Raw genomic sequence first — 25,577 nt, 5'->3', positions numbered from 1 at the left:
GCCAATGCAGGGGACATGGGTTTGAGCCCTGGTCCGGGAAGATCCCACATGCCACGGAGCAACTAAGTCTATGTGCCATAACTACTGAGCCAGCGTTCTAGAGCCTGTGAGCCACAACTACTGAGCCCACGTGCCACAACTACTGAAGCCCACGCGCCTAGAGCCTGTACTCCGCAACAAGAGAAGCCACCGCAATGAGAAGTCCATGCACCGCAACAAAGAGTAGCCCCCTCTTGCCACAACTAGAGGAAGCCCGCATGCAGCAACGAAGACCCAACACAGCCAGAAACAAAAAACCCACAAATGGTTCTAAGCTTATTCCACAGCCTGCACAGGCCTTTCCTTGGATTTATTGTTAGGCCTGAGGGGTGGCCAAGGGTGGCTGTTTGTGGGGGTGTGGACTGGACTGCCTACACACGTGTTTGCGGCCCCTTGCAGCGCAGGGCAGAGCTGGGGGTGGGAAGCAAGTGGGGAAGGCCGTGGGCCAGACTGATTCTCCTGCGCTGCCAGGTTTCCAGCTCGGTGTTCCCAAGTGTCCAACCTGCACTTGCAGGTTTTGTCAAAAAAGGTACTTTTGTCAGCGTGAAAGGATAGAACATATTTTATTTGACAGCTTGTGGGCTTGATTTACATACTTTAAATATTTACACATACGGTATGGGGACTGCCATTTGTACTCTTGCCCTGAGCTCTGCAAATATTAGGGGCAGGCCTAAATCGAAGTTTCTCCTAGCCTAAAAAACTAAGTGCGCACAGTTACTGTCACGCACGACCCAGTCAGCGCAAATGGTGATCCTGGCTCCTCAGTTCTGAACCACTTAATCAGTCTATTAAGAAAAAAAGGAAAAAAGAAAAATATCTAACATCTTCTCTTGTTAATAAAGGTACTGCTTTTTGTTGAACTTATTTAAGATAATATATAATAATGGCAGAGTTGGATAAGCTTATAGGGACTGGAAGCTATCATCTCTATGCGTCTTCAGAAAATGACAAGTGCGATATATTTAGTTCCCTAAAATAAGATCACTTGAATATGTTGTAATCAAGCAGGAATATAAATAGAATATAAACCAGGAGACTTGTTATAGGCAAGAAGTACTCTCTGGAATTTTACTTAATGAACTGGCTGCTTAAAAAGAAAATTCTTTAACAAGAATTTTTTTTTCTCTTTCAAGATGGTGCCTTTGTTGACCTCTACACCGTCAGACGTCCGCATGCCTGGAGCAACTCCACCAGCTGGTCCTGCTTTTTTATCTAAAATGTCCATGAGGATCAATGATACAGAACTAACTCACTTGCTGCAGCTTAAGGTAATTGTTTTATTTCTTCCCTAGGAAGCATTTTATGTATCTTTCCTTTGCTGTTGTAAGATTATTTACCTTGACAAATGTGAGTTTGCAAATGCAAACACTGCTTTTGGTATTTCTAATGGTTACTTCTCCGTAATGCTCTATCCATCTCCTCCCACTCAGGATGTTGTGTATGCACGTGGTGACCTTATTCCACACATAACAATCTCCATACCTAGTGAAGAATACAGCACTGATTAAAAACAGTGAAGGTAACAAATAAATATTACTGTTTCTACCAATGAGAATATTTTTTAGCCATAGCTTCCTTTCCCCTCATCTTTCTCTTATTTCTTTCTTGGAAGTTTCTATGTGGTCAAGGCCATTTATGACATGATTCATTCATTTAAGGAACATTTCAGTGCTTTCTATAGGCCAGGTGCTAAAGCTACCAAGTTGAATAGGGTCTGTTTCCTGCTCTCCCGGAGCCATAGTATGGTAGGGATAGATGGACGCTTATAAGAGCACAGAGGAGTGTCCTTAGATCTGCCTGGAACGTGGGGCGAGTGGCAAGGAAGATTTTCTAGAGGCTGGGTCTGGTCTAAGCTTGGAGGGTGGAGAGGAAGGTACTACAGGCTGGGAAAGGCAGAGACAAAGCCACAGAGGCCAGAAGGGCACAATGCATCCGGGGACCTGTGTGTGGCACGCTTCAGGTGAGTGGGTGTGATGGGAGGTAAGGCTGGAAAGGTAGGACAGGGCAGAGCAGACAAGGCCCTTAATGACCCACCAGTGAGTCTGGACTTACCCTATAGGCAATGGGCCATCACAGTAGGGTCCCAGGGAGGAGAGAGTACGGTGTACATTCAAGAAAGACTACTCTGAGGACATTGTTTCATGTTGTGAGTTAAGGCCAAATATGTGAATAATTCTTTGGGAAAAGACTGATGAGCATAGATGGCATGAATCTAATACAAATTCTGGAGAGTAAGGTTACTGAGTTTCTGCCAAGGAAGGCGATGACGGTTTCTACTCACCTTTAAATTTGCGCATTACATATATGTTCAAATAAAACACTGTTTCAAAATGAAATGCTTCTGGGTTTCTAAAAAATTTATGAATTGGTATGATGTAGGCACTATGGAAAACTCTCTTCCTCATGAGTTTGTAAATATTGAAAGTTTATTTTGTGGCCCTGGGAATTCCTCCCTCTCCCCACCGTCCTCTATATTGAATCTACCAGCAAATTCTGTCATTCAAATAGACAATAACAAAACAGAACAAAAATCAACCAAATGAAGAAAGAAAGAAAAACAATCAAGCCTTTGGCCTCAATGAAAACTTCAATTAATTTTAAGATGTATAGGCTATATCCTCTAGAAAACAACCATAAAAGGATTCTATCACTTCCTTAATGAACTAAACATTAAAAATAGTGCCTGGATCTAAGATGAACTCAAAAGTGAAAGTATAGATTGTATAAAAAAGAAATGGCTAAAAAGAGCCATTTTAGTTTGCATTTTGTTTTCATATAAAATGCAAACTAATGTGGTGACTGGGACAGGTAGGCGCTGACTGATGAATGCAGGATGTGAAAAGATAAAAAGGAAGCTTCGACACATTTGCTAAAGTTCTCGTTAGCTTTTGTCGGGGCCCAGTCTCAAAACTTCGGTGAAGTTAACAGAAACATTGGCCATACAGGGAAATGGCCCCTTGGCACCTTCCAGAGTTTCAAATACCCATTTATGATTTAAAAAATCAGATAAGAGACCAAAAGGAAGATGAGCGCAACCTACTTTGGAAGCATGGCATTCAGGGTTCCCACAGGCAGGATTTCCATCGACTTCCCCCAGAACTTGTTTTTCCATCTGATATCTAAACAACATAAGGCAGAGGACAAGAAATATACACTCCATATCTAATCATTTACTCTAGAAAAATGAACTTTTGTATTACACTTTATATTTTACAAAGGAAACTTTTGTAATCCCAACTGATTCTATAGTGTTGCTTTAATAAGACAAGTGCCTGAGGATGGCCCAAGGTGAGATTAACTGTGAAAACCACCCCCCAAATATCTATGTATATTTTTCCATAATATATGCTCTATATGTGTTTTCAACAAATAAAACTGGTGAAGTCTTGGAATAACCTGTGTGTGTATGTGTGCATATTCACATACACACATACATAGACTCTACTCTGTGTTAACGTCTCCACAAATGTTGTTTTAAGTTTTAACTAAATGGTGGAAATATTTTATATATATATATGTATATATGTGTGTATGTATATGTGTGTGTGTGTGTGTGTGTGTGTGTGATGTATAGAAAAAGTAATTGCACATTGTGGTATGGCAGTACGACTGATTTATATACATATTTAAAGAGTTACATGACTTGGGAGAACAGTAAAAAAATAATGCCTCTAAACACAGATAGGTAAGATTTATGAGAAAGTGGGATTAACTTAATGAACATGTTCCTGTGCTGGCTGTTAAGATACCACCCAGGGCCCAGCACTTCATCTCACACGATGGCTTTATGTTTTACCTGTACTCAGGTGTATCTGTGTATTTGTAATAACTGCCCGGTCTCATTCTGATGAAACAAGGGAGCTTAGTGCTATCTCCACAAAATTTCTGACTCTTTGTTACGAAGAAGAAATGATTTACTTTCTTAATCTGAAATAAAGTACAGTCACAGTGCTGCTCTATCATTTCATATCCTTTTTAGGTTGAGGAAGTACATGTAAGAAGAGTCATACAGCAATCAGTGAAGCACCCTTTGGACCTCCCCTGAATGTGAGGGAACTATTCACACTTAATGGTAAATTTACATATATATATTTTTCTTTCTAGAGGGGTTTTGAAACTTTTTATTCTAGGCGAGTTTGCAACATTCTAATCGAACAAGTAGAGACTTCATTCCAAACCCCCAAGCCTCAGTGAGTTAAAGACCAGAAATCACGGCAATGTATATATACCTAAATAGACTGTGACCATATATGACGTGTTCTAGAGCTTTCTTTGAGGATTAAGATCTCTTTGCACACCCTCAAGAAGCCAGCAGATACAACCTCCATGCTAAAGATGCAGACAATGAGTTGAATGAAGTAAAGAAATAGCCCTGAGCTGGCATAGTCAGCATAGAGCTCTGCTGTCCCATAGGGCTTTGCTTCCTAAATAAATAATCCCATCTCCTAGATGACATGGTTCCATCTTTAAATCAAGAAATCTAATTTCTCAAACTGAACTCCACACCAACTACCAATATTCTCTGAGTTCTAAAAGTAGAAATCTAAACTGAGTACTTTGGAAACTAGAAACTTTCTCATAGGCTCATCAATTGGATTTTGAAGTGATCATTGAAATACAAACCTTGCCAAAACACAAAATTCTTGGATTCACAGTGACAGGCAGAAATGGGTGGATGATGGCTAACCTGGGAATTAAAAACAAAAAATGACATCAGTGTTAAAACTTCCATAAATGATAATTTTTTACAACGTATATTGGCTACCCCCAAATAAAAACTACTCAACTCATCCATCTCTATTAGTGAATTATTCTCAAAATGTATAAGTAAATTACTGAATCTTTAACTTTTACAACTTCATGCTTAAACACATTTAGAGGTTGTAGTTATAGAGATAGGCTAAGTGAATTTTCTCTTAACTAGTATTATAACCCACCTCAATCAGACGTTTATCAAAAAGCTATTTTCATCATCAAACAGCACTCCTACAGTTTCTATACAGAAACTCACTGAGTCCAGTGGGACTTACCTGTTCTGAGAAAAAACGGAATCCTTTGTCCTCTCTAATGCATTCATAAGTCTCCCCAAGGACAGGGTTGAATGGCTTACTTCCTGCTCTGAAATAGGTGGAGCAATATCCTGAAACTGCAAATGCAGCAATAAGAACCTGTTAAAACATTTAAGAAAGGAAAATAATATAGGAGAGACTACTTCCAGGTCTGTTTGTCTCTTATTCCTCTAGATTTTATACATCCCCATCAGTGGGTGCTCATTTGATGGCATTTGCATTTTCTATGTTTTGCACAGACTCTTCATATACTCATAGGGAAAAAGAGATAATTGAAAATGAGGTTAAACTCTCTTCATGGGAACCAGCAGACAACTGAAGCCAAATATTCTTCATTTATCTGTCTGTCCAATTTCCTGAGTATCACAGAGTTCAAAGGTTCTGAAAGCCAGTGTATAGGTTATGCCATTTGCACAATCTTAGCAGGAGGGCTGTGGCTGGTGGTGCTTTTCAGAGGGCAGGTCAAGTTTTCCACAATCACATGGAGTAGAGAGGCCAGGGCAAAGAACAAACAGGAGGTTACTTTCTCAGACCTAAGTTCCTGAACAAACAGGCTCCCCTGGCATTCAGGAAAAGCTGATAAAACAAGGCTAGGCATGTCTTAAACCTGTGAGGAGGGTGATACCTTTTCATTCTAACTTTAGAACCACCCAGAACCAAGAATAAGTCACAAAGTGTGTATCTTTCAGTAGAGGTATCTGGATCTTTCTGGCCCTGCCCTGTTTATGCAATGGATTCCTCTTACCTATGCGGTGAGAGTATTAGGCAACAACCAAATATGCTATCAAAATGAATTCTGCCTTAGCCCAGGTCTAGGGTTGGCAAATCTCCAAAGGGCGCTGCTCTGTTATTTATTACCATGCGCTCATAGGGACTGTCCGTTTCCGAAGCCTTGTCCAGAAGCTCACTATACTCCATTTCCTCGCAGAGATGCTGCAGAGTGTTGAGTGGCTCGTTTAGCTCCACAGGCATGGAGACTTTAGACAGGTCTTTACCAATGTTGTTCCTCAAGATATTCCATAGGTTAATGTTACTGGTGTCGGGACAGGGAGCTGGCAGGCGTGCTCGACGTCCGTTTCGGAAGGCTCCTCCTGTAAGCTCCCCGTTCAAGACTGGAAGAGGGAGAAAGAGGAGAATCACAGTGAAAGAGATCTTGCTTTCTTTATTTCCCAGAACCTGGGAGGGTAGGAACCCTTTCAAATAATTCTGATTGTGATACATTTCTTAAGCCTTCATTATACTCTCTCAAGAGAGAAGAGAATTATTTCAATACAAGGTTGCTGATAAATGCACAAAACATCAACATACAGTTTTTTAAACAAAGTGTTAAATATACTAAGTATTACACAATAAAAGACAAGTCAAACTTCTAAAAATTAAATATATTTAATATGAAGGACACAAAATTTTGCTTTGCCCAAGAACTAAACTTTTTCTTTTTTTTCTGTATGTCTTTTATTATTATTGTTATGTAATTTTTGAATTTTATTTTATTTATTTTTTTATACAGCAGGTTCTTATTACTCATCCATTTTATACACATCAGTGTATACATGTCAATCCCAATCTCCCAATTCATCACACCCCCACCCCGACCCCCCGCCGCTTTACCCCCTTGGTGTCCATACGTTTGTTCTCTACATCTGTGTCTCAACTTCTGCCCTGCAAACCGGTTCATCTGTACCTTTTTTCTAGGTTCCACATATATGCATTAATATATGATATTTAAACTTTTTCTTTTAACCATCTACCTAACAAAATTTTCAACCATTTACCTCACCAGATTATACAAGTAAAAATTTATTGATCAGCTGCAAAAGGAAAAATTAGCGAGGGGGTCAAAATGATTGTTTATTGAATCATCAGCATTGTAACTTGGCATGTAGATAGAACCACCTGGAAGCTCAAAGGATGCATACTTTGCCGAGAAATGTTGTCTGCAACACTGGTGTTGTCTTCAGATATATTATCACTCACATCACTGATGTAAGACTCATCATCTGAAGCCTAAGGAAGGGAAGAACGTAGAAAGGATCAGAATTCTCATTCAGTCTTGAAAGTTCAGAAAAATCAAACAGTGAAAAACAACAGGATATTGCCTAAATGAGAAGCAGAGGTCACAGTGGGAACTGTATGTGGCATATGTGCAATGAACACCTGAGGGTCCCCCGTGAGCCAGAATGTAGGATTGCCAGAAAGCAGCCCTGTCTTTAAGTAGCTTTCTGTCTTAGTTGGGCTGAGACGCTGGGGGAGGCCAGTGCATAACCAGAAATGTTTCAATTCAACACAGTAAGAATGTGCAAAAAAAGGAGGCCCTATGGATCCCCCTAGAGGAGTCAGGACAGGCTGCCTGGAGGAAGTAGTATTTGAACTGGGTGTTGGAGGATGCAGGAGTTGCCCAGTTGTTAGAAGGGGGAGAAGCACAAGAAGAAGGGATAGTGTGCAACAGCAAGGACCATGAGAGAAACATTTATTCTAGGAGTGCTAAGAAGTCGAGTGGCTGTAACAGAGGACAGGGCGAACGAGATGAGGTCCGACTGTGAAGGGCTTTTCATGTCAACATAAAGGGTTCACAATATAATCATATGAGTTATTAAATGCAAGGAAATGACAGAGTCATATTTAATTCTCAGGAAGACACTCAGCAGCTTTCCCTAGGGAGGCCAGACAATAGGATCCTACATAGATCTGGGTAAGAAATACTGACTAGTAACACTAAGATGGCCACAGTAAGGATCAAGTAGTAAAACTGCATTTGGGAACCACATCTGAAGTATACGGACAAAATTTGGCAGATTATCTGGGGGCAGGGGAGAAGGATTTAGGGACAGGGAAAAATCGAGAATTAAGCCATTCTCTACGTGAGAGAAACATGGAACTAAAATGAAACCAAAATTCACATAAGAATAAAATTAAGGGGCAGGGACTTCCTTGGTGGTCCAGTGGTTAAGACTCCGTGCTCCCAGTGCAGGCAGCCTGGGTCTGATCCCTGGTCAGGGAACTAAGATCCCACATACTGTAACTAAGCATGCGCACTGCAACTACTGAGCCCATGTGCTCTAGAGCCTGCGTGCTGCAACTAGAGAAGCCCGCACACCACAACGAAGGCCCAGCACAGACAAAAAAAAAAAAAAAAAAAAGAATAAAATTAAGGGGCAACATATGTACTAAGGGGATTTAGAGACAGAGCAGATAAGAAAACAGAGAAGTACTGTAGAGCCATTCAGAGGAATGGGAAAACCAATGTTTCTACTATAGGAAAGAAAGCTGTTGATACTTATTTACTATCTTCAAAATGGAAATATGCTGTTATTTTTTCTTCACATAAAAACAAAACATTCTTATCGTAAAAAGTTAGAAATTACATGAAGCTAAACAGATGATATGAAAATCATCCATTCTATGACCTAAAAGAAATCACTTTCAACATTTCATAGGTACTACCCCCAATTTCAAAACGCCTATGTAAACACACTGATACGTTTATCTTTAGATACTGAAAAAGGGGATTGTTTTACATACTATTTTATAGTGTTCTGAATATACTTCCATTCTTATAAATATAGCTCTTCATCCTTACTTGGAATGGCAACGTATTTCATTACAGTTATATAACACAAGGAATTTAACCAGCATTCACGTGGCTTCCAATTTTTTATTACTTACAGACAATACTTGGATGAACATCCTTGTAAACATATTTCTGTGAATCTGTCTGGCAATTTCATTAAGATTTATTCCCAGAAGCGAAACTGCTGGGTCAAATGAGTCTCTTTTAGGCTTTAGCTGTATGTTGCCAAATTGCTCTCCTGGAAGATTGTACTGTATTACTTTGTTCTCATCATCAGTATATGAGAGCATCCATCTCTCACACCCACTTAAACACTATACATTATCAATCTATATTAGTACGTATCTACCTAACACACATAAAAGATCTCTAGTTTGAATTTCATCTTTAGTGAAACTGCTGTCTTATCTTTCACACATTTTTCAGCTTGTCATATAAACTGCATTTTTGTCTAGTTTGCAATTTATTTTTTAATTTGTTTATGCCACTCTTTTTTGGCCATGTAAAAGTTTTAAATTTGTATGTAATAAAAACCATCAGCCTTTGCGTTTAAGGTTTCTGGATTTATTGCTGATGTTTTTAATAGAGTTGGGGAGAATTCATATATTTAGGGAGATAGAGTTATATTCAGAATGATTTCGTGTAAATGAATAATGATAGTTTTGCTTTTGCACCCTGAGTAATGCTATAAAGATAGCAAATTGAGAATAAAGTCTTTTTCTCATTTGTATTTTCCCACTGCAGCTGGCTTCCAGTTCTCATTGACTGCAACTAAATGGAAGGCTAAACCTTTAGGCCCATGAAAGCCATATTCTAAACCTTGATAGAAATAAAAAGTAAATCAAACTCTTCCATGTGATTTCTCTGAAAAAAGCTAATCACATCCAATTATGTTAAGAGAAGACAAAGGCCTGCCTGAACCTAATTCATGTTGCATGCATGTTTATTACATGAACATTTAGAAGCTATAAACATTCTAGTCCTCTTCAATTTCTAATTTCACCCAAACTAATATATGATAGAAATAGTCCAATATCCATGCCCATGTAGAAAGTTCCGTGTAGAATATAAAAGAACTCTACAATGACAGTGGGCCCTGAATAAGATCTATATTATCGTATGTGTGAGCAGTAGCTAAGGATGGGCAGTCTGGCTATGGTCCACTCATGTTGTCCTGTATATAAAGTTAAGGCTCTGCCATATTATAATGAAACAATTAATATATATTAGTTTTCTCTCCCATGCTCAAGAAGTCTTGGAGCCAAATATTTCTCTTTAAGAGGTTTGGGATTCAAAAGAGTTCAGGAAATATTTTTTTCTAACTGCGACCAGGCATGCAGCATTGCAGAAACAAGTTTAAAAGGCAAGGAAGTAGATCATTCTGGAAGTGAGAAGAACATTTTTTTTTAAAGAGGTTGTGCATTCATTAAGTGAAGCACATAAAGATTTTTCTCTCAGTTATGGAAAATGTTAACGTAAGACAGCTAAGGCCCAGATGTTTCTCTGATTAATCATATGTAATGAGCTATAAGCATTCTTTCCTTCATTCAGTTAGCAAATATTTACTGAGTTCCTGGTTCACCAGAATGTTCTAGTGCTGGGGACAGAGTGGTGAAATCTCTGCCCTCACTCTAGTGGGGGGAGACACACAATAAACATGCGAAATATATATGTTGTTGGATAGTGATAAGCATTATGGAAAAAAAAATCAGAAGGGAAGAGGCATGTGCAAGGTCAGGGGTGAGGAGGAAATGGTAGCTCTACACTGTAGGTAGGGCATCCAGGGTAGGCTTCTCAGAAGGTGACTTTTGAGTAGGCTGAAGTGAGTGAGCGATTTGACCGCGTGGCGCTGGAAGTGTTCAGCCAGGGTGGGCGGCAATGCAGGGGCCCAAGAGCCTTTGGCAGCTGTCATGCAGGATATGCAGTTGAGCCCACCCTGCAGCGGCGACTAGGATTCTCACATGTACAGTAAACCAACCAGGTGGGCTTGCCAAGTCTGTTGTCCAGAGACTCAAGGAGCCTTCTGGGGGCATCTCATCACAAGGGAACTTGGTAACTTGGGCAGATGAGGTTGCCTCAGGAACAAAGTCTTAGCCTAAGGGGAAGAACAACCTTGAGAACATGGAGGTGCCTGTCACTTGGGTTTATCTCCTGGTCCAGCTTCTTCAAATACTTAAGACTGAGTGTTGTGATAAAGGGGAAAGATTTAAGTAAAACACAGACATTTTATGAAAACCTGTAAGATCCAGTCACAAAGAACAGATGTATAGCTTAGTTCTTTCCAGTGCGGGTTGTAGGAGAGAGTCACTTTCCTTATTTCAGCAACGGACAAGGAGTGTCTGGAGCAAATTGACAACTGCAGGAAGCACTCCATTGGCCTCTGGAGGGCACCAGAAGAAGAGAGGTTGCAAGAAGCTGCAGCTGAGAGCAGAGACCAGATTATGAGTCTTTGTACAATAGCTAAGGAGTTTGTATTGGACACTGGGGAATAGGGACATCATCAGATTTGCATTTTGGAAAGATTAGCCAGGGTGCCCAGTGGAAAATGGATTCGAGGAGGCAATAAAGGAGGCAGGAAAACTAGTTATGGAGACTGACAGGGTAATTTAGGTGGGGAGCTGATGGAGGATTGAATTGCAGTAGCAGCAGTGAAGCTTTAGGAAAATGTATGTATCTGAGAGTATTTAGGTGACAGAAATTACAGAACCCGATGAGTAAATCAACATGGGTTATGGGTGGTAGTGAAGGGAAATACTGAGGCAACTCAGGTATTTGATGTGAACAACTGGGGAGAAAAGCACTTAGAAAAGCAATATGAGAAGTATGGGTAAGTTTGAGTTTTTCCCCTTGGGGGGTGTGTGCGTGCATGTGTGTACGGGGGCTGCGGATTAATTCACTTGGACATGCTGAATTAGACAGTCTGTGGAGCACCCAGGTGGCAATGTCTCACAGGCAGGTGGCTGGGTGGGTCCTGAGCTGACTCTTGCTCTCTCTTTAGACCTGCTTTCTCCCTGAGCTGTAGACCTGAATATCCAACAGGTTGCCAGATAACTCCACTGGGAGGTCTGATAAACTCACAATGCCTTAAAGTGAGTATATCAACTCCACACGCCTCTGTCATCTACTACCTTGTCCCTTTATCGGCCACTTGGTCCACTCTTTCACGGGGGTAGCACCACCATCTTGCTTGGACTCATGCATGTAACCTGCTTCACATCCTCTTCATTTCTGCATTGCCAGTGGCTGGTGCAAGTGGCAACTGGGTGCCCAGTTGAATGTGACCCCAAGAACTAGAAATAGGGAAATTAGGTTGCTCTCATAGGGCTATGCTATAAACTTATCAGATGATGGGTCAAAGCCCAGATAATGTATAGTTAAGTTTGTCTGCCTGAATAAGGACAAAGAACTGGGTCAGCAACGGAAGCCCAGAAAAGGGAGAGTCAGAGAAAAAAATGCTGGTAGCATGTAGAACTAGCATTAAACTAGTTCTCTGTCTTGTGAATGGGAGTTTCTGTGAATCTTTTAATGTATGACTTGGAATCTGAGAGGCAAGCGCCTAGCTTGAGGTGGTAACAAATTCAGTACCTGATACAAGAATTCTGTTTTAGCTTTTCTCCATTAGAAAAGTGATGTGTTCACTCTTTCTTTCTATTTTCCACTTATTTTTGTTTCTAAAATCACTCATACTTCCAAACAGCCAAAAATAACTACTACTAATTGTCAGGATTTTTCCTTTCAATCTATTTTCCATGCATATGGAAATAACACTTAGCAACTATTTCATCTCCTTTTTGTAAAAATGCAGTACAGATTTGCAATCTCAAATGACAAAATTCTTAAACAACTGTGTGGGAAAGAGTTTTGGCTGCTTCTCCCATGCCAAAAAAGAAAAAAAAAAAAATTCTAAGTGTACTTGACTAAATTTCAGTAAAAGAATTTCTGCAACCTGACCAAGGAAGAGATTTCTTGTTTCCAAACCTTGTCAAGATTCATGGGCATGACAAGCAATCCAATAACGCTTTTATGGTAGCCAGTGGTAACCTCCAAAAATGATAATTAGCCAACTAGATATATGCTAGACATTATCCTTCTAAGTTCAAATTCTTGTCTCTGGTAAAGATGTGTATGGATGTGTGTGTGTGTATGTACAAACATGAATGGTAATTTTCTTATTTTCTCATGCTTAATGTATTTATTAGCTAGTCTCCTTCTATAAAGGAGTCTGTTATCAACTATTTGTTTACCCTGAAATATGAACTGTACAGGTAAGTCAGAATAAATCTTGATTCTTTCTTTTCATTCATCAAATTTGTGACTATTGAGTTGGTGCCCAGTGTTAAGGGCTCAGTAAATGGAAACCATATAGTTTGCATGCTTTTGGCTTTGCTACTATTTGGACATCTTACTATAATATTTAAAAAAAAAAAAATTCCACAGTCTTACTTTCTTTAACCGAAACTCATGGCCAGAAGCAGTTAGGGTTGATGCATCAAGGAACCTTACCTCATTCTCTGATGAGCTTGCAGAGAGGAGCACTTCTTGGGCATCGAAGAACTCAGAGACAGACTCCGACATGGAGAGGCGGCTCTCATTGGCTACTTGTTGTGACAGGGGGAGACTGACATGGATTTGCTCACCAGCCTACAGAAGAGAAAAGCATATGGTGTAATCGTTTTCTTCCCTGTAAGAATGGCTATTTGTTCAAATGAGACCATGACGTACTAGCCAGAGTTCTAGAAAAATTCATACTATATGTTAAAAAAGTGGTGACCACAGCTAATTTTCACTTGCAACTGAGTAATGACCACTGCATACGTTTCCTTCCAATATGCCTAAAGAATCCAAAAGGTGCAGCTGAAAGGTGAGTTGATTTTAAATCTATGCTCAATTAATATTAAGTGGAATGTAACAGGTTGAGCCCCTATCAATACCCTGAATTGACTGTGGAGACAAGTTCCTTGTCACATGCTTAGGCTTGTCATTAACTAGCCATATTCTAACCAGTATACTACACCTCAAGCAGTATCTGTAGAAACCACTAGAGATATGCTAAGAAAACAGTCTAGAAGACTAATTTTTGAGATGGGGTATATAAAAGTCATTTTCCAGTTTGATCATGAATTTTATCCAATGAAACATATGATTAGAGTATTGAACCTTATTTCAAATTGTATTTTTATTCAGTAAGTAATAAATATTGTTTTCAAGGATACAATTTAAGTTTCAATCAGAAAAATATGTAAGAGAACTAAAATATATATATTCTAGTACACATTTCAAGTTGCAAAGAAGATTCAAACTGAGATTGTTGACTAATTTTTGAATGACAAAATTTTAGAAATACCTCTAGATTCTGGGCAGTTGAGTAGGCATAAGTGTCATCAGAGATCACAGGACCCATGGAGGTGGATGGACGCGGGGTGGGTAACTTACATCAAAGAGAAGCTGTCTGGGGATGGTATTTCCTAAGCAGTTAGATGGCAGAACACTTGCACCCACAGATTTCTAGAAAAATGTACATTTTTGGTGCAAATATGGCCTTAGTATTAGTTAAAACTCTCACCTTGTTACATGTATTACTGTTGAAAAGTATAAATTCTCATGGCTAAAAATAATAATTTTATAAAGGATTATAAACAGAATTATACACTCAAGTTTAGCCCAAATACTGAATGTTCTCCTATCCTCTAACCATTTCTTCAAAAATTCTTCTGAAAAATGGAGTAATAGCACCTACCTCAGGGAGTCGTTGGGGGTGTGAAATGAGATAACATGTATAAACTGGGTTAGCACAATGCCAAGCACACAGTAAGCATTCACTTGACACACGTTAACCATTAATTATTAGCATCATCATCAGTAGGACCTGTAGCAGCACTAATAGTAGCATCTTAGCAAGGTCAGGTGACTCCTCTTCTTAGATAGGACTTTTAAAACAAACCTTAAGCAAACTTTTATTTAGCACCTTCTCAGCTGAAAGAGTTTGTTTTCAACATTGCATGGGCCATTGATGATAAGAAATATTTCAAATGAAGAGTGAGAGAAAATTCACAAGCTGGAGTATATACAAACTAAATATTCAGTAGCATGAGATGAACACAGGAATAAATAAAAACAGACAACTGATCACCAATAATCAATGATGTCAAGCTCATGTACATCCTTCACTCCAAAGAACATATTTATGCTGGGAATCGTATCAGCAGTGAAAGAACTGTATAAAAATAAATAAAAATAGGCAGTAGATTTAGGTGCTATAAAATAAGTATTCTACATCTATTAAAAATGAGTCTTACCTCATCAGGGCTAGGAATAATATTTACACTGACAACCTGATCACAAATAACAGATTCTGAATGTATTCTGTTCAACCGACTCCTTAGTTCAGCATTCTGGTTGAGTGCCTTAAAATAACAAAAACCGCATATGTAATTTCAAGTTGTGAAGCAAGCATAAAGCAGAACAAGCACACAGGTACACTTTAGACAACAAAGTCTTATGATGTTCTTAGCTGAAACTTTTGGAGCCACCATAGGCCAGATCCCCCTGGTAAGAAGGAGATAAATGGCTCAGAATTAAGGCACTCATTTTTTTGCAATATAAGACTACTACTTAGTAGGTTAGTGGGTTGAAAGAGTTCATGGATTTCATAAGAATGATTCATGGAATTTTCTCTCCCTTACAGTCAGGTCCATTACACCCAAGCCCAGTCTACCACCACATATATATCACATTTTACACCCTAGGATAAAAATGATTGATTCTTTCCATTTTTTTTTTTTTTTTGTTTTTTTTTTTTTTTTTGGTTTTAGTTTCTAAAATTTGGGAGTTGTTTCAAAACCAGATATCTTAAAAATTATTTGGAAATGTAGTGAACAATGAACTGGCTTTATTTTATATCTAGAGTTATATTTTAGAGCTATATTTTAGTCTGGTGAAAGAAAATAGTTGTCTTTCCACTTTCTAGGAGCACATAATTAATACCTGTGACAGTACCGCAGAAATAACTCACACGTAGACCAAAGATGCCTTCCTTGAACAGTGTAAACATCGACAAGTATAATAAAGAACATATTACAAAAAGGAAACTAACTCCAAGCTACCTGCATCTCATGACTTTTAACACATCCTAAGTCAGCATCAGTAAAACACCATCTGCTACAACCCAGTTTAGAGGGTGGGGCAGGAAGAGAACAGCTTTACATAAGCATGGGCTCCCTAACAGGGGCCCTGTGGACAGAGGCACATGGAGCACATTAGTGCATGGGAACCTGTTCCATATACAGAAGACACATGTAGCTGACTGGATTACACCAAGTCTCAAGTAAAAGACCTTTGTGAGGACAAAGCCCAGTGAAAAGCTGGACAGCTCCTTTCCTTTCCATTAAAACCAGCAATTAGAAGATGGAAGTGAATGTTTCAGAGCAAAAGGTAAATGTCAGGACTTACTGAAGAGCACATCTGTCCCAGGGAGTGAGGATTCTGCTTTTCTTTGTAAAGAGTCGATGACTACGGTAAACCAATACATAGACAAATATAACAGCATAACTATAACTCTGTATCTATTAAATCACCCAGGATAAATTACACAGTGGCTCAACTTCACACTTGCATTGAGTGGTGCAGAATCCTTGGACATGGAGAACAGCCCCTCTCCCTTCATCCCAGCTTTTGCTTTTTAAGAAGAAAACTGTTCACTCACAGCTTTTGGCTTTTGTTTAAAGTCTTTAGAACCAGTTTGTAAAATATGTGTAAAATAGAACACACTTGGTCTTGTGGGCTGTCAAGTATCGATGGATTAAAGGTGGACACAGATCCTACAGTCATATTGCAGACAGGAGGAAATATGTGTCCAGTTCTCTGAGAAAACAGGGACGTGTTAGCGAGAAAAAAGGTGATTACTTTTTTAGTAAATAAACCATGTGCTTCCTATTATCTTTATATTCTGCAAAAGTGCTCAGGATCATTTTTCTTGGAGCAAAATCTCGAACACTTGAAATTTGAAAAAAAAATACTGTATCATTCATATTCTTTGTGACTATATATGCTTATTTGTTCTTTCATTATTTTTCTGCCCACAAGTGTACTGAAAGCTGTCTTAGTTATTGAAATAATTAGAACCAGATATATTTTGTTGTCTTGGAAGTAGGAGGCCTTGTTGTAGGTTGTTTGACGGTTTTAACTGCAGAAGCACATTCACGGCTTCAGGGTTTCACACAAACCTCAACTAAGGGTTCCTCCAGAGCGACTGCAACTTCTGTTGCCCCTGGAACAGAGTTAACAAAACAAACCCCACAAAAACTCAAGGGCAAGGATAAATAATGTTTTTTTCAGAGGGTGGGAGTTTTACACACAAGTTTCCCATTTATAAGGAAACTTGGAGAATTGTTTGCTCTGGATGTTTAAGAAAGTTAAATTCCCATTTAAGCGGTCATCTCATCCAGTATTCATTAAATGTAATCTTGCCTACAGGTGTGTATGAAGGCACACAAGGTGGCCTCTAGCTAATAGTATCAATAGGAAATGAGCTGAAAATTAAAGGAATATTGTATTAATAATATATATGCAGTGGTAGAAAAACGTTGTTACGTGGCACAAAAAAGCGCGGAAATAAATACTATTGCAGCTCTGGCAACCCCAAGGGCAGAGAGTGTAAGCAGACGCGGAGCATGCAACAGCCCATTTCTGTGTGTCTTGCCAGGACGGCTCCTCCTTTTGCCTCAATCACACAGACTATTTTGAAGTTGGCTACAACCAAGCGCCATGAGCGCTCTTAGGGAGTGCTCAGGACCACATTTGTTACTTCCCTCCCTGAAGCTCACCTATTTTCTCTACAACGATATTATGGAAGCATCCTTGGGAACATCGAGGTATACGGATATTTTCAGTGAAATGACACTATTGGTGATAATTAACATAGAAGAGCCCAGTTGATGGCAGAAACAATATACAGAATGCACCCGAGGAGTCTGTACAGTGGTGAAGCGAGGGAAAAGGAGGCACGTCGTCAGCCACTTGCACCAGCTCATGAGCAAGAAAAGCCATGGAAACTTGTGAGTAATAACATTGCTCCAGGAGTGGCAGACGGAGCCAAGGCCTAGCAGGCAGGAAGCAGCCTCAGGCTCAGGAACTGTGCCTAGATTCTTTAGGAAGTCTCACTACTTGCTTCCATAAGTGAGTTCAGACTGAACTACAAACTCTCTGCAAAGTATACTCATTTCCCACACCTCATGTCCCTCATACACACTCAAGCGTAATATATCCAAGAAACACATAATTCCTGACCCATCTATAAAAGAAGGCACCATCTTGAAGTTCTGAGCCAGAGTTAATTGCCCAAATCCTCACCTCCTTGGCTATTAACTACCATTCACCCTCCTAGGCAGACAATGGGTGAAAATTTACCCTAGACTGGGTGAGACTCTGGCATAGCATATGCATTTTACTGAATGGAACTGTGGGTTCTGGGAAGGACACATAGAAGCCTGAAGGCTGGAGAAGGATATGAAACATGGCAATATGGGATCACCAGAAGACTTAAACGCTTCAGATAAAAGCAAAACTGGTTGAAAAGGAGTGAGAATATGAGTATGGAAACTGTCAAAGCTAGAGCTATCAAGAACCTGGGTATCTCTTAAAAATCACCTTGTTTTTTATTAAAAAAATACGATTATAGTGTATTTGGAAAACACAAAAAAGTAGAAAAATATTTTTAAAAATTCATACCTTACTACCCAATCAACCAATTTCTGGTAGCTTGGTATATTTCTTTCTTTCTTTCTTTTTTAAAATTTATTTATTTAATTAATTTATTTTTGGCTGCATTGGGACTTCGTTGCTGCACGCGGGCTTTCTCTCTAGTTGCAGTGAGCGGGGGCTACTCTTTGTTGCAGTGCGTGCGCTTCTCATTGCGGTGGCTTCTCTTGTTGGGGAGCACGGACTCTAGGCGTGCGGACTTCAGTAGTTGTGGCATGCGGGCTCAGTAGTTGTGGATCATGGGCTCTAGAGCACAGGCTTAGTAGTTGTGGCACACGGGCTTAGTTGCTCCACGGCATGTGGGATCTTCCTGGACCAGGGCTTGAACCCGTGTCCCCTGCACTGGCAGGCGGATTCTTAACCACTGTGCCACCAGGGAAGCCTGGTAGCTTGGTATAGTTCTTTCTAGCTTTTTTTCTTATGCATTTTCCACATTATTTAATGGGAACATACTCTACATCCTGTGTCTGCCACTTATTCTTTGTACGCAGATATTTATTTTATGTTTCAAACTCTTCACAAATGTGATTTTAATAACTGCGGAACAAGTGATTATTTTCTACTCTTGGGCACTTACATTGTTACTGATTTTTATTAGGATAAATAATGCTGCCATGAACGTTTATGTGCATATAGGCTTTCTACATTCAGCATTAACCCCTTAGGTTATACATATCAGCCATGGACCAAAGGGTCAAAGGGTAAAATATTTTTAAGGCTTTTAATAAATATTGCCAAATTATGTCCAAAATGACATCAATTTAAAGTTACTGGATAGCTAAAAAAAAGATGTAAAGGATTCTATGAAGAATATCTTCATACACAACAAATTTGGCCAAGTCTCAGGGAACTCTGAAATTCAGGAACAAATACACTTAAAACATTTATCCCAACACAGAATACTTATTTTGGATGTATAAAATGTTGTAGACAGGAAGGATGGTAAACGCTATGACTGGGATCTTAATTATGCTGCTATGTGCCTTAAGCCAATGTTTTTGCTTACATTCCCAAACATACCACGTTTCACTGATTCTAATATGCACAATTCCTCAAACATTAACACCTCTGAAGCACTGGTCAGTTTAATTGACAGTTTTTTCCTTCTTAGTAATGCACAGAAGGATGGCACATCTAACGGTGGATGCCGTACTGATTTAATGAAATTCAGTAACTCTAGACTGAGTACTGGGTCATATTCTGCTGCTCACATCTGTATGGACCCAACACCCAATGCATTTAGCACAAGCTGTGTACAAACTCTGGGGCCAGAAATCAAACTGGTAATAGTGACGGAGTGTAATGTATTGAGAACAGACTCAAGGAAAGTTGAATCTTTCCTTATAGTAATCTAGGGTGCCGAGTTTACCATAGGCTTACTATATACTATTTGATTTTGGTGTTCAGTACATAAAATTATAGCTGCTGTGAAATAAGGTCATTTACAAAGGGCTACATGCCACACAAAATACCTTGTCCTACAGGTGTAAATCCAACATCTATGCTGCCTTTCAGGTGTAAAAGTTTACTTTTAAAGTTTCATGGGGTAAAATAACAGAATTATGTACATTTTTGTATACGTATAGATCAGGGATGAAATATTACTTTAGAAGAGAAATTCATTATACTGTTCAGCCTTGCAAATTATTACATGCCCAAGGCAGGTAAAAATTTATGCTGAGCATGTAGTGAAGAATGCTAATTTTACTTATTGTATTATGCTATGTACCTTCTAAAAGGATGATGGGATTTGCCAAGTTGATATATTTAGAAGCTTTATTGAAAAGCTGCATTTTAATCATCAGACATTTATCAAATCAGACTTATGTCAAATAAAAAATAAGCTTTAAAAACGTAAGACTAATCTAAGAAGTTATTTAAACAGTCTCTCTCTCTCCTTCCCTTTCTGGGGGGGAGACTTGAATTGGTAACTGTTCATTAAAAAAATATCTGGGTTTTAACTGATGATACCTGAATAAGGATCAAAGATGTCTTTAGGCTACCTAAAATCACACTATAATGTGAAGTTATATTAACATAGAAACATATGTAGAACAGCTGTTTCAATGTACTCAAGCTATTTCATATCTTGTTCAATCCTTAGTGCTATATTTAAAGAGGCACAATGAAAACAACAGAATTAGCCAATCAGGATGGCTACATCAGCTAACTGTTTCCCATCTTCAATGTCTCCTTATCTGCTAGTTCCTTCCCTTCATGACACAAACAAACTTAGATGACTGCCAAATTCAAGGTTGACTTTCAGTCCATATATCATTTGCTGCTAAGTCAGACCCTGTTAACCTTTCCGTTCTTGAAATTATCAAAACTGTTTACCCTTGATCTCAATGATCATAGCTATCTAAATTTGTCAGCTGTTTACCCTGGGTTTCCATCAAAGGATCTTGGTTTTTTTTTTTTTTTTCAGCTTGTCCTTTAAATACTAATGTTCTCTATGGCAGCTCCATTGGCCTCTTTTATTCTGACTGAAAACACAATTTATCAACATCTATAAATTCACCGATATACGGGGGTATCCACATCTTTCTGCCAGGGCCTCTCTCCTGAGCCCTAGAGCTCAGGAGGAAACAACCCACCCAATGGGAAGGTATGTACAGACACAAGGATGTGAACACAGCCAAGATGCTGTGATAACACAGAACTGGAAGCACTGAATTCGCTAGTGGACAGGGTATAACTATCTTTATAGTCCCAAATTATTTTCACATTTTTTGAGTTCAAGAAAACGAAGTAAATATAACATGCCCCGCCCCTTGCAAATAATCCAACAAAAATCTATTGAGGCTCTAAGTCTAGATGCAAATACATGTTTAGACAAGAGAAGGAAACATTTAACCCAAAGCATGCAAGTTGATGTAATTTCACTTTTATCAGGTTGGTAACAGCTGCTGCTGTCTCCTGAGGTCCATCAAGGACCAATTCTTCCACGAACCTGATCTCTGGGTCTGCTCACAGCTCAGGCATCTCTCATTTCTCTGAACACGCAGAGCCCTAGAAATCTGCACCGCTCATGTGCCACTGGGAATGGACTACAGCATGGTCCATTTAATTGTTTCCTGAGTAAATACTGCTCATCTCAGTAGTCAGATCATGAACTTCCTGGGAACATGGCCAGGGCTACTTTTAACCTGGTGTCCTATACCTTGCACTGTACCTAAAGTACAGTAGTTGAATGAAACACAATGAATGAATGAACAAATGAATGACTGCTTTAAAATTTCTCTTCATCACCATTTCTAATCTCACCTGACCTCCCAAACTTAGATGTGTTTACTATTCTCTGTCTTACCAACAAGCAAATAAAAGCAAGCAGGTGGGAAACAAGCATATTTTCTTATTTTTCTTAGTACAAGCTTATCTCATACCACTAAGACTTCAATCCTTAGGGAGAAGAAAAACACTGCAACATGTAGGGGGACAACAGTGTATTTGACACATTTATAAGATGACATACAAGATGTTTACTAACCATTATTTTGATCTTTCTGATTCATGATCCTTTCAGGATCACGATTCAGAAGATCGATTAACATGGACTAGGTGTTCAACAGATACATGACATGAGATCAGTACAGGGCAACCGTTCAAGTGTGCATGTGAAGGAAGCCCTCTGAAGACTGGAACACAGTTGCCACTTTGAATGCTCAGGCTCTCGAGTTCCCTAGTTTTGCACTGGAAGCAGCATATGCACCTCAACTGACAGTATTTGATGGCAAACAGCAGAAAGTGTGGCCCAGAAAACAGCATTCAATAACGTGAAACTTAACGCTGAAAAGAAGCTGACAGGTCAGGTACATAAAACATGGTGAGACCAGTTTAGGTCTAATTTTCAGGAACTGAGGGAAACTCCTCAAGCAGGAGCTGATCCACATGGAAAACCACTTACCCAGGATTTGCTTGCTCCTTCGCTCTGATCCAAGGCACCAGGAAGTGAACAATATTTTATATAAACACTGAGTTCTCACACAAAATCAATAACAACACTGAAGTCTCAAAGGAAGTTTTAAAGGTTAATTTATAGACTAAATGAAAGTATTTCAGAGGAAGTGCTCAGTGTAAGAAAGCATAAGGGCAGTTTTAAAGGATTTTTAACAGAGATTTCAACCTTGAAATACACAGGGACTTGATTAGTATTAATAAGATCAATATAATATATACTGAGTAATATTTATTATAGTGTAAAATATATACTGAAATATATATAAGAGTCTAGCCTCAGGGAGCATAACCTAGGAAGAAAATCCTAAGAGTGTAAATCAGAATAGAAAAAATAGGTAATAGTTATCAGTAATTTTCAACAGATTAAAATGTAAGTGGGAAAAAATAGTAAGTGTGGAAGATCTGGTAGATTTTGTCTATTTGACATTGGATCAAACATATTCTGGAACATAACTGTTTAAATGTGTATGTAAATCATGTATAAATGCACGATTTTTTTTTTTTTTTAAACCAGGGACTGCCTTATAATGACTACAGAGAGGCATTAAAAGTATTCAATCAGACAAAATAGCAATTATGTTTGCAAGCAAGTTTGGTTGATTTTCACTCTTACCTTGATATTGTTTGGAAGAAAAGTAATAAAATGTAATATTGACACTGCAATGTCTTGGGAGAATTTCAGATGATGTGCCATCCCCATGATGGATTGCCTCCACCCCCATCTTTGGCTTATAGGGTTAGGAATGTATTATGAGAGTGAAAGAAACACTCTCATTTACCTGAGACAGTGACTGTCGGAGCCGTGCCATCTGCGTGCTGTGGCCTGTATTGTGATCCTGCTCAGAAACCATCTGCTTAAGCTTCTCCTTCTCTATAGCTATGCTATTAAACGCTGACTTCAAAAGAGAATGCACTGTGTGGGGAGAAAAGTAAGAAACAAAGATCAAATGGATCCAGAAAGAATATACAAAATTATAAACTTCTCAGTACTTTGACTCATGCACAGATATTTTCTGGAAAGTTTATGTTACAGTCTAATTGAAAGTCAGCCCTAAAATGGAATCTACCAGAATATCTATACACAAAACAAATACAGGAATGGTAATTAATCAGGATGAAAGTTTTAGCATTTCAAACCAGATAAGCCAACAAAGACCTGGAAGCAGTATATAAAATTATCAATTTTTAAATTTCAATATTTAGAAACTAAACTATAATTCCTAGAAGGGAAAGGGAACAAGTTTTACTCTGCTATATTTGAAGGCAATATTTGAGCAGTTCTGTGTACAATGAAGCCTCATGCAAATCATTTAGAACTATCAAAAATTATTTCCCCAAAGTGTGCACCCAAACAAGAGCATTTTATGAGTCCTGCCAATAAAATAAGACAGCTGTTTTAGAAGTTCTAACTAGTTCTCTTTGGGGTAGGAAATGATTTGGTCTTAAGAACAGCACTTGCATTACTTTCTCAGCCAAGAACATCATGATAACAGAAGTGTTTTTAAAGAGTACGAATTTCCAGTTATAAGATGAATAAGTTCTCGGGATCTAATGTACAGTATAGTGTTATAGTTAATAGTACTGTATTATTTACATGACAGTTGCTAAGAGAGTAGATCTTAAATGTTCTCACCACAAAAAAGAAATGGTGGGACTTCCCTGGTGGCGCAGCGGTGAAGACTCCACACTCCCAATGCAGGGGGCCCGAGTTCAATCCCTAGTCAGGGAACTAGATCCCACATGCATGCCGCAACTTAGGAGCCCACCTGCCGCAATTAAGGAGCCAGCAAGCCGTAACTAAGGAGCCCACGTGCTGCAACTAAGCAGCCAGTGAGTCACAACTAAGGAGCCTGCGGGCTGCAACTAAGGAACCCGCCTGCTGCAACAAAGACCCAGCACAACCAAATAAATATTAAAAAAAAAAAGAAATGGTATGGTGTTAGCTATCACAATTATTTTCAGTATATAAGTGTATCAAATCAACACGTATACCTTGAACTTATACAATATTACATGTCAATTATATCTCAATAGAGCTGGCAATAAAATAAAACAAAATAAAAGCAACAATAAAAACAACCTCCACCACCATTTCTGCATACCTAACAACATACATTGGTAAAAATTCAAGGCAGTCTTTAATTCTGAAACACAAAAAGGTTGAATTTCCAACTCCTATCTTTACAATAACGGTTTCTATAAAATGCAAAGTCTTCTAAAATAGGGATTTCCTTATAAGAGAAAGGATTTTTTTAAAGAAGTGGAAAAATTTAGCATAAAACAGTGGCCTGAATTAAAGGGGAAAAATGGTGAGATCATAAGGGACTCACAATCTATTGATTTATGTGCTACATTCTAGTTATCAATTTTAAGGTAATAACTTGATAGCTGAAATATGTTAACCCAACTGGCAGCTCTAAAAGCGGACTCTCTTTCAAAATCCATAATTCTTCCTAAAGAGTTCATTCAATAGTCATAGAAAAGCCCCCGCTTTTTTTTCTAGCACAACTGAAAAGAAAACATGTTGTTTCAACAAAGGCTTTAAAATTCTGTTGAAACTTGGATTTCCTGAAAGCCTCCGGATTGCAACCAAATACACAAAGCTTTCCCAGGGCTACCTTCAAATTTACCCATCTTCCTTTAGAAGCTGTGCTATAGTTAATTCACACATTTGCTGTCTCATTTTACCTGATGCTATAACCTCACATTAGAAGTAAAAGCTACTGGCTTTCCTGGCCATAAATCTATGCTGTCACATAAACAAAATAACATTGCTCTAGTCTAATGACATGATTAGCATCCAGCTAAGACATGCAATAAAAATGTGAAAGGAGTAAAACAGGAGGTGAAAGAGAGGTAGCCTTACAGAATCTCAACTGAAAAATCTATAGAGAAAAAAGGTGGGGGAGATGATATAGTTTAATTGCTTCAGGATAGTGGAATTAAAGAAATCTCTGCTAGCACATCTTTGCTGATTGGTTTAAGACTATAGGGCTTCCCTGGTGGCGCAGTGGTTGGGAGTCCGCCTGCCGATGCAGGGGACACGGGTCTAGGAAGATCCTGCATGCCACGGAGCGGCTGGGCCCGTGAGCCACAGCCGCTGAGCCTGCACGTCCAGAGCCTGTGCTCCGCAACGGGAGAGGCCACAACAGTGAGAGGCCCGCGTACCGCCAAAAAAA

At 39.0% G+C, this 25,577-nt stretch overlaps 1 protein-coding gene across 5 annotated transcripts in view; it reads right to left on the bottom strand.

The window, feature by feature from the left end:
- Positions 1-25,577, bottom strand: part of OSBPL6 (oxysterol binding protein like 6) — a 90,332-nt gene that overhangs the window by 9,760 nt on the left and 54,995 nt on the right. For 3 of the 5 annotated variants that reach the window (XM_024732905.1, XM_024732907.1, XM_024732904.1), the window contains 9 exons: positions 23,178-23,311; positions 14,979-15,086; positions 13,186-13,323; positions 7,031-7,118; positions 5,970-6,223; positions 5,073-5,210; positions 4,666-4,729; positions 3,083-3,161; positions 1,380-1,524 (listed from right to left, as the gene is read on the bottom strand). In XM_024732905.1, coding sequence (XP_024588673.1) covers positions 1,380-1,524; positions 3,083-3,161; positions 4,666-4,729; positions 5,073-5,210; positions 5,970-6,223; positions 7,031-7,118; positions 13,186-13,323; positions 14,979-15,086; positions 23,178-23,311 — 1,148 coding nt within the window. The remainder of the gene's footprint in view (positions 1-1,379; positions 1,525-3,082; positions 3,162-4,665; positions 4,730-5,072; positions 5,211-5,969; positions 6,224-7,030; positions 7,119-13,185; positions 13,324-14,978; positions 15,087-23,177; positions 23,312-25,577) is intronic. The other 2 variants (XM_024732902.1, XM_024732903.1) reach the window with 1 other exon arrangement.

Source organism: Neophocaena asiaeorientalis, unplaced genomic scaffold (assembly GCF_003031525.2).
Source record: "Neophocaena asiaeorientalis asiaeorientalis breed wild unplaced genomic scaffold, Neophocaena_asiaeorientalis_V1.1 scaffold96, whole genome shotgun sequence".
Taxonomy (NCBI): Eukaryota; Metazoa; Chordata; class Mammalia; order Artiodactyla; family Phocoenidae; genus Neophocaena; species Neophocaena asiaeorientalis.
The sequence above is the reverse complement of the archived record's forward strand: the minus strand, read 5'-3'. Positions and strand labels throughout refer to the sequence as shown.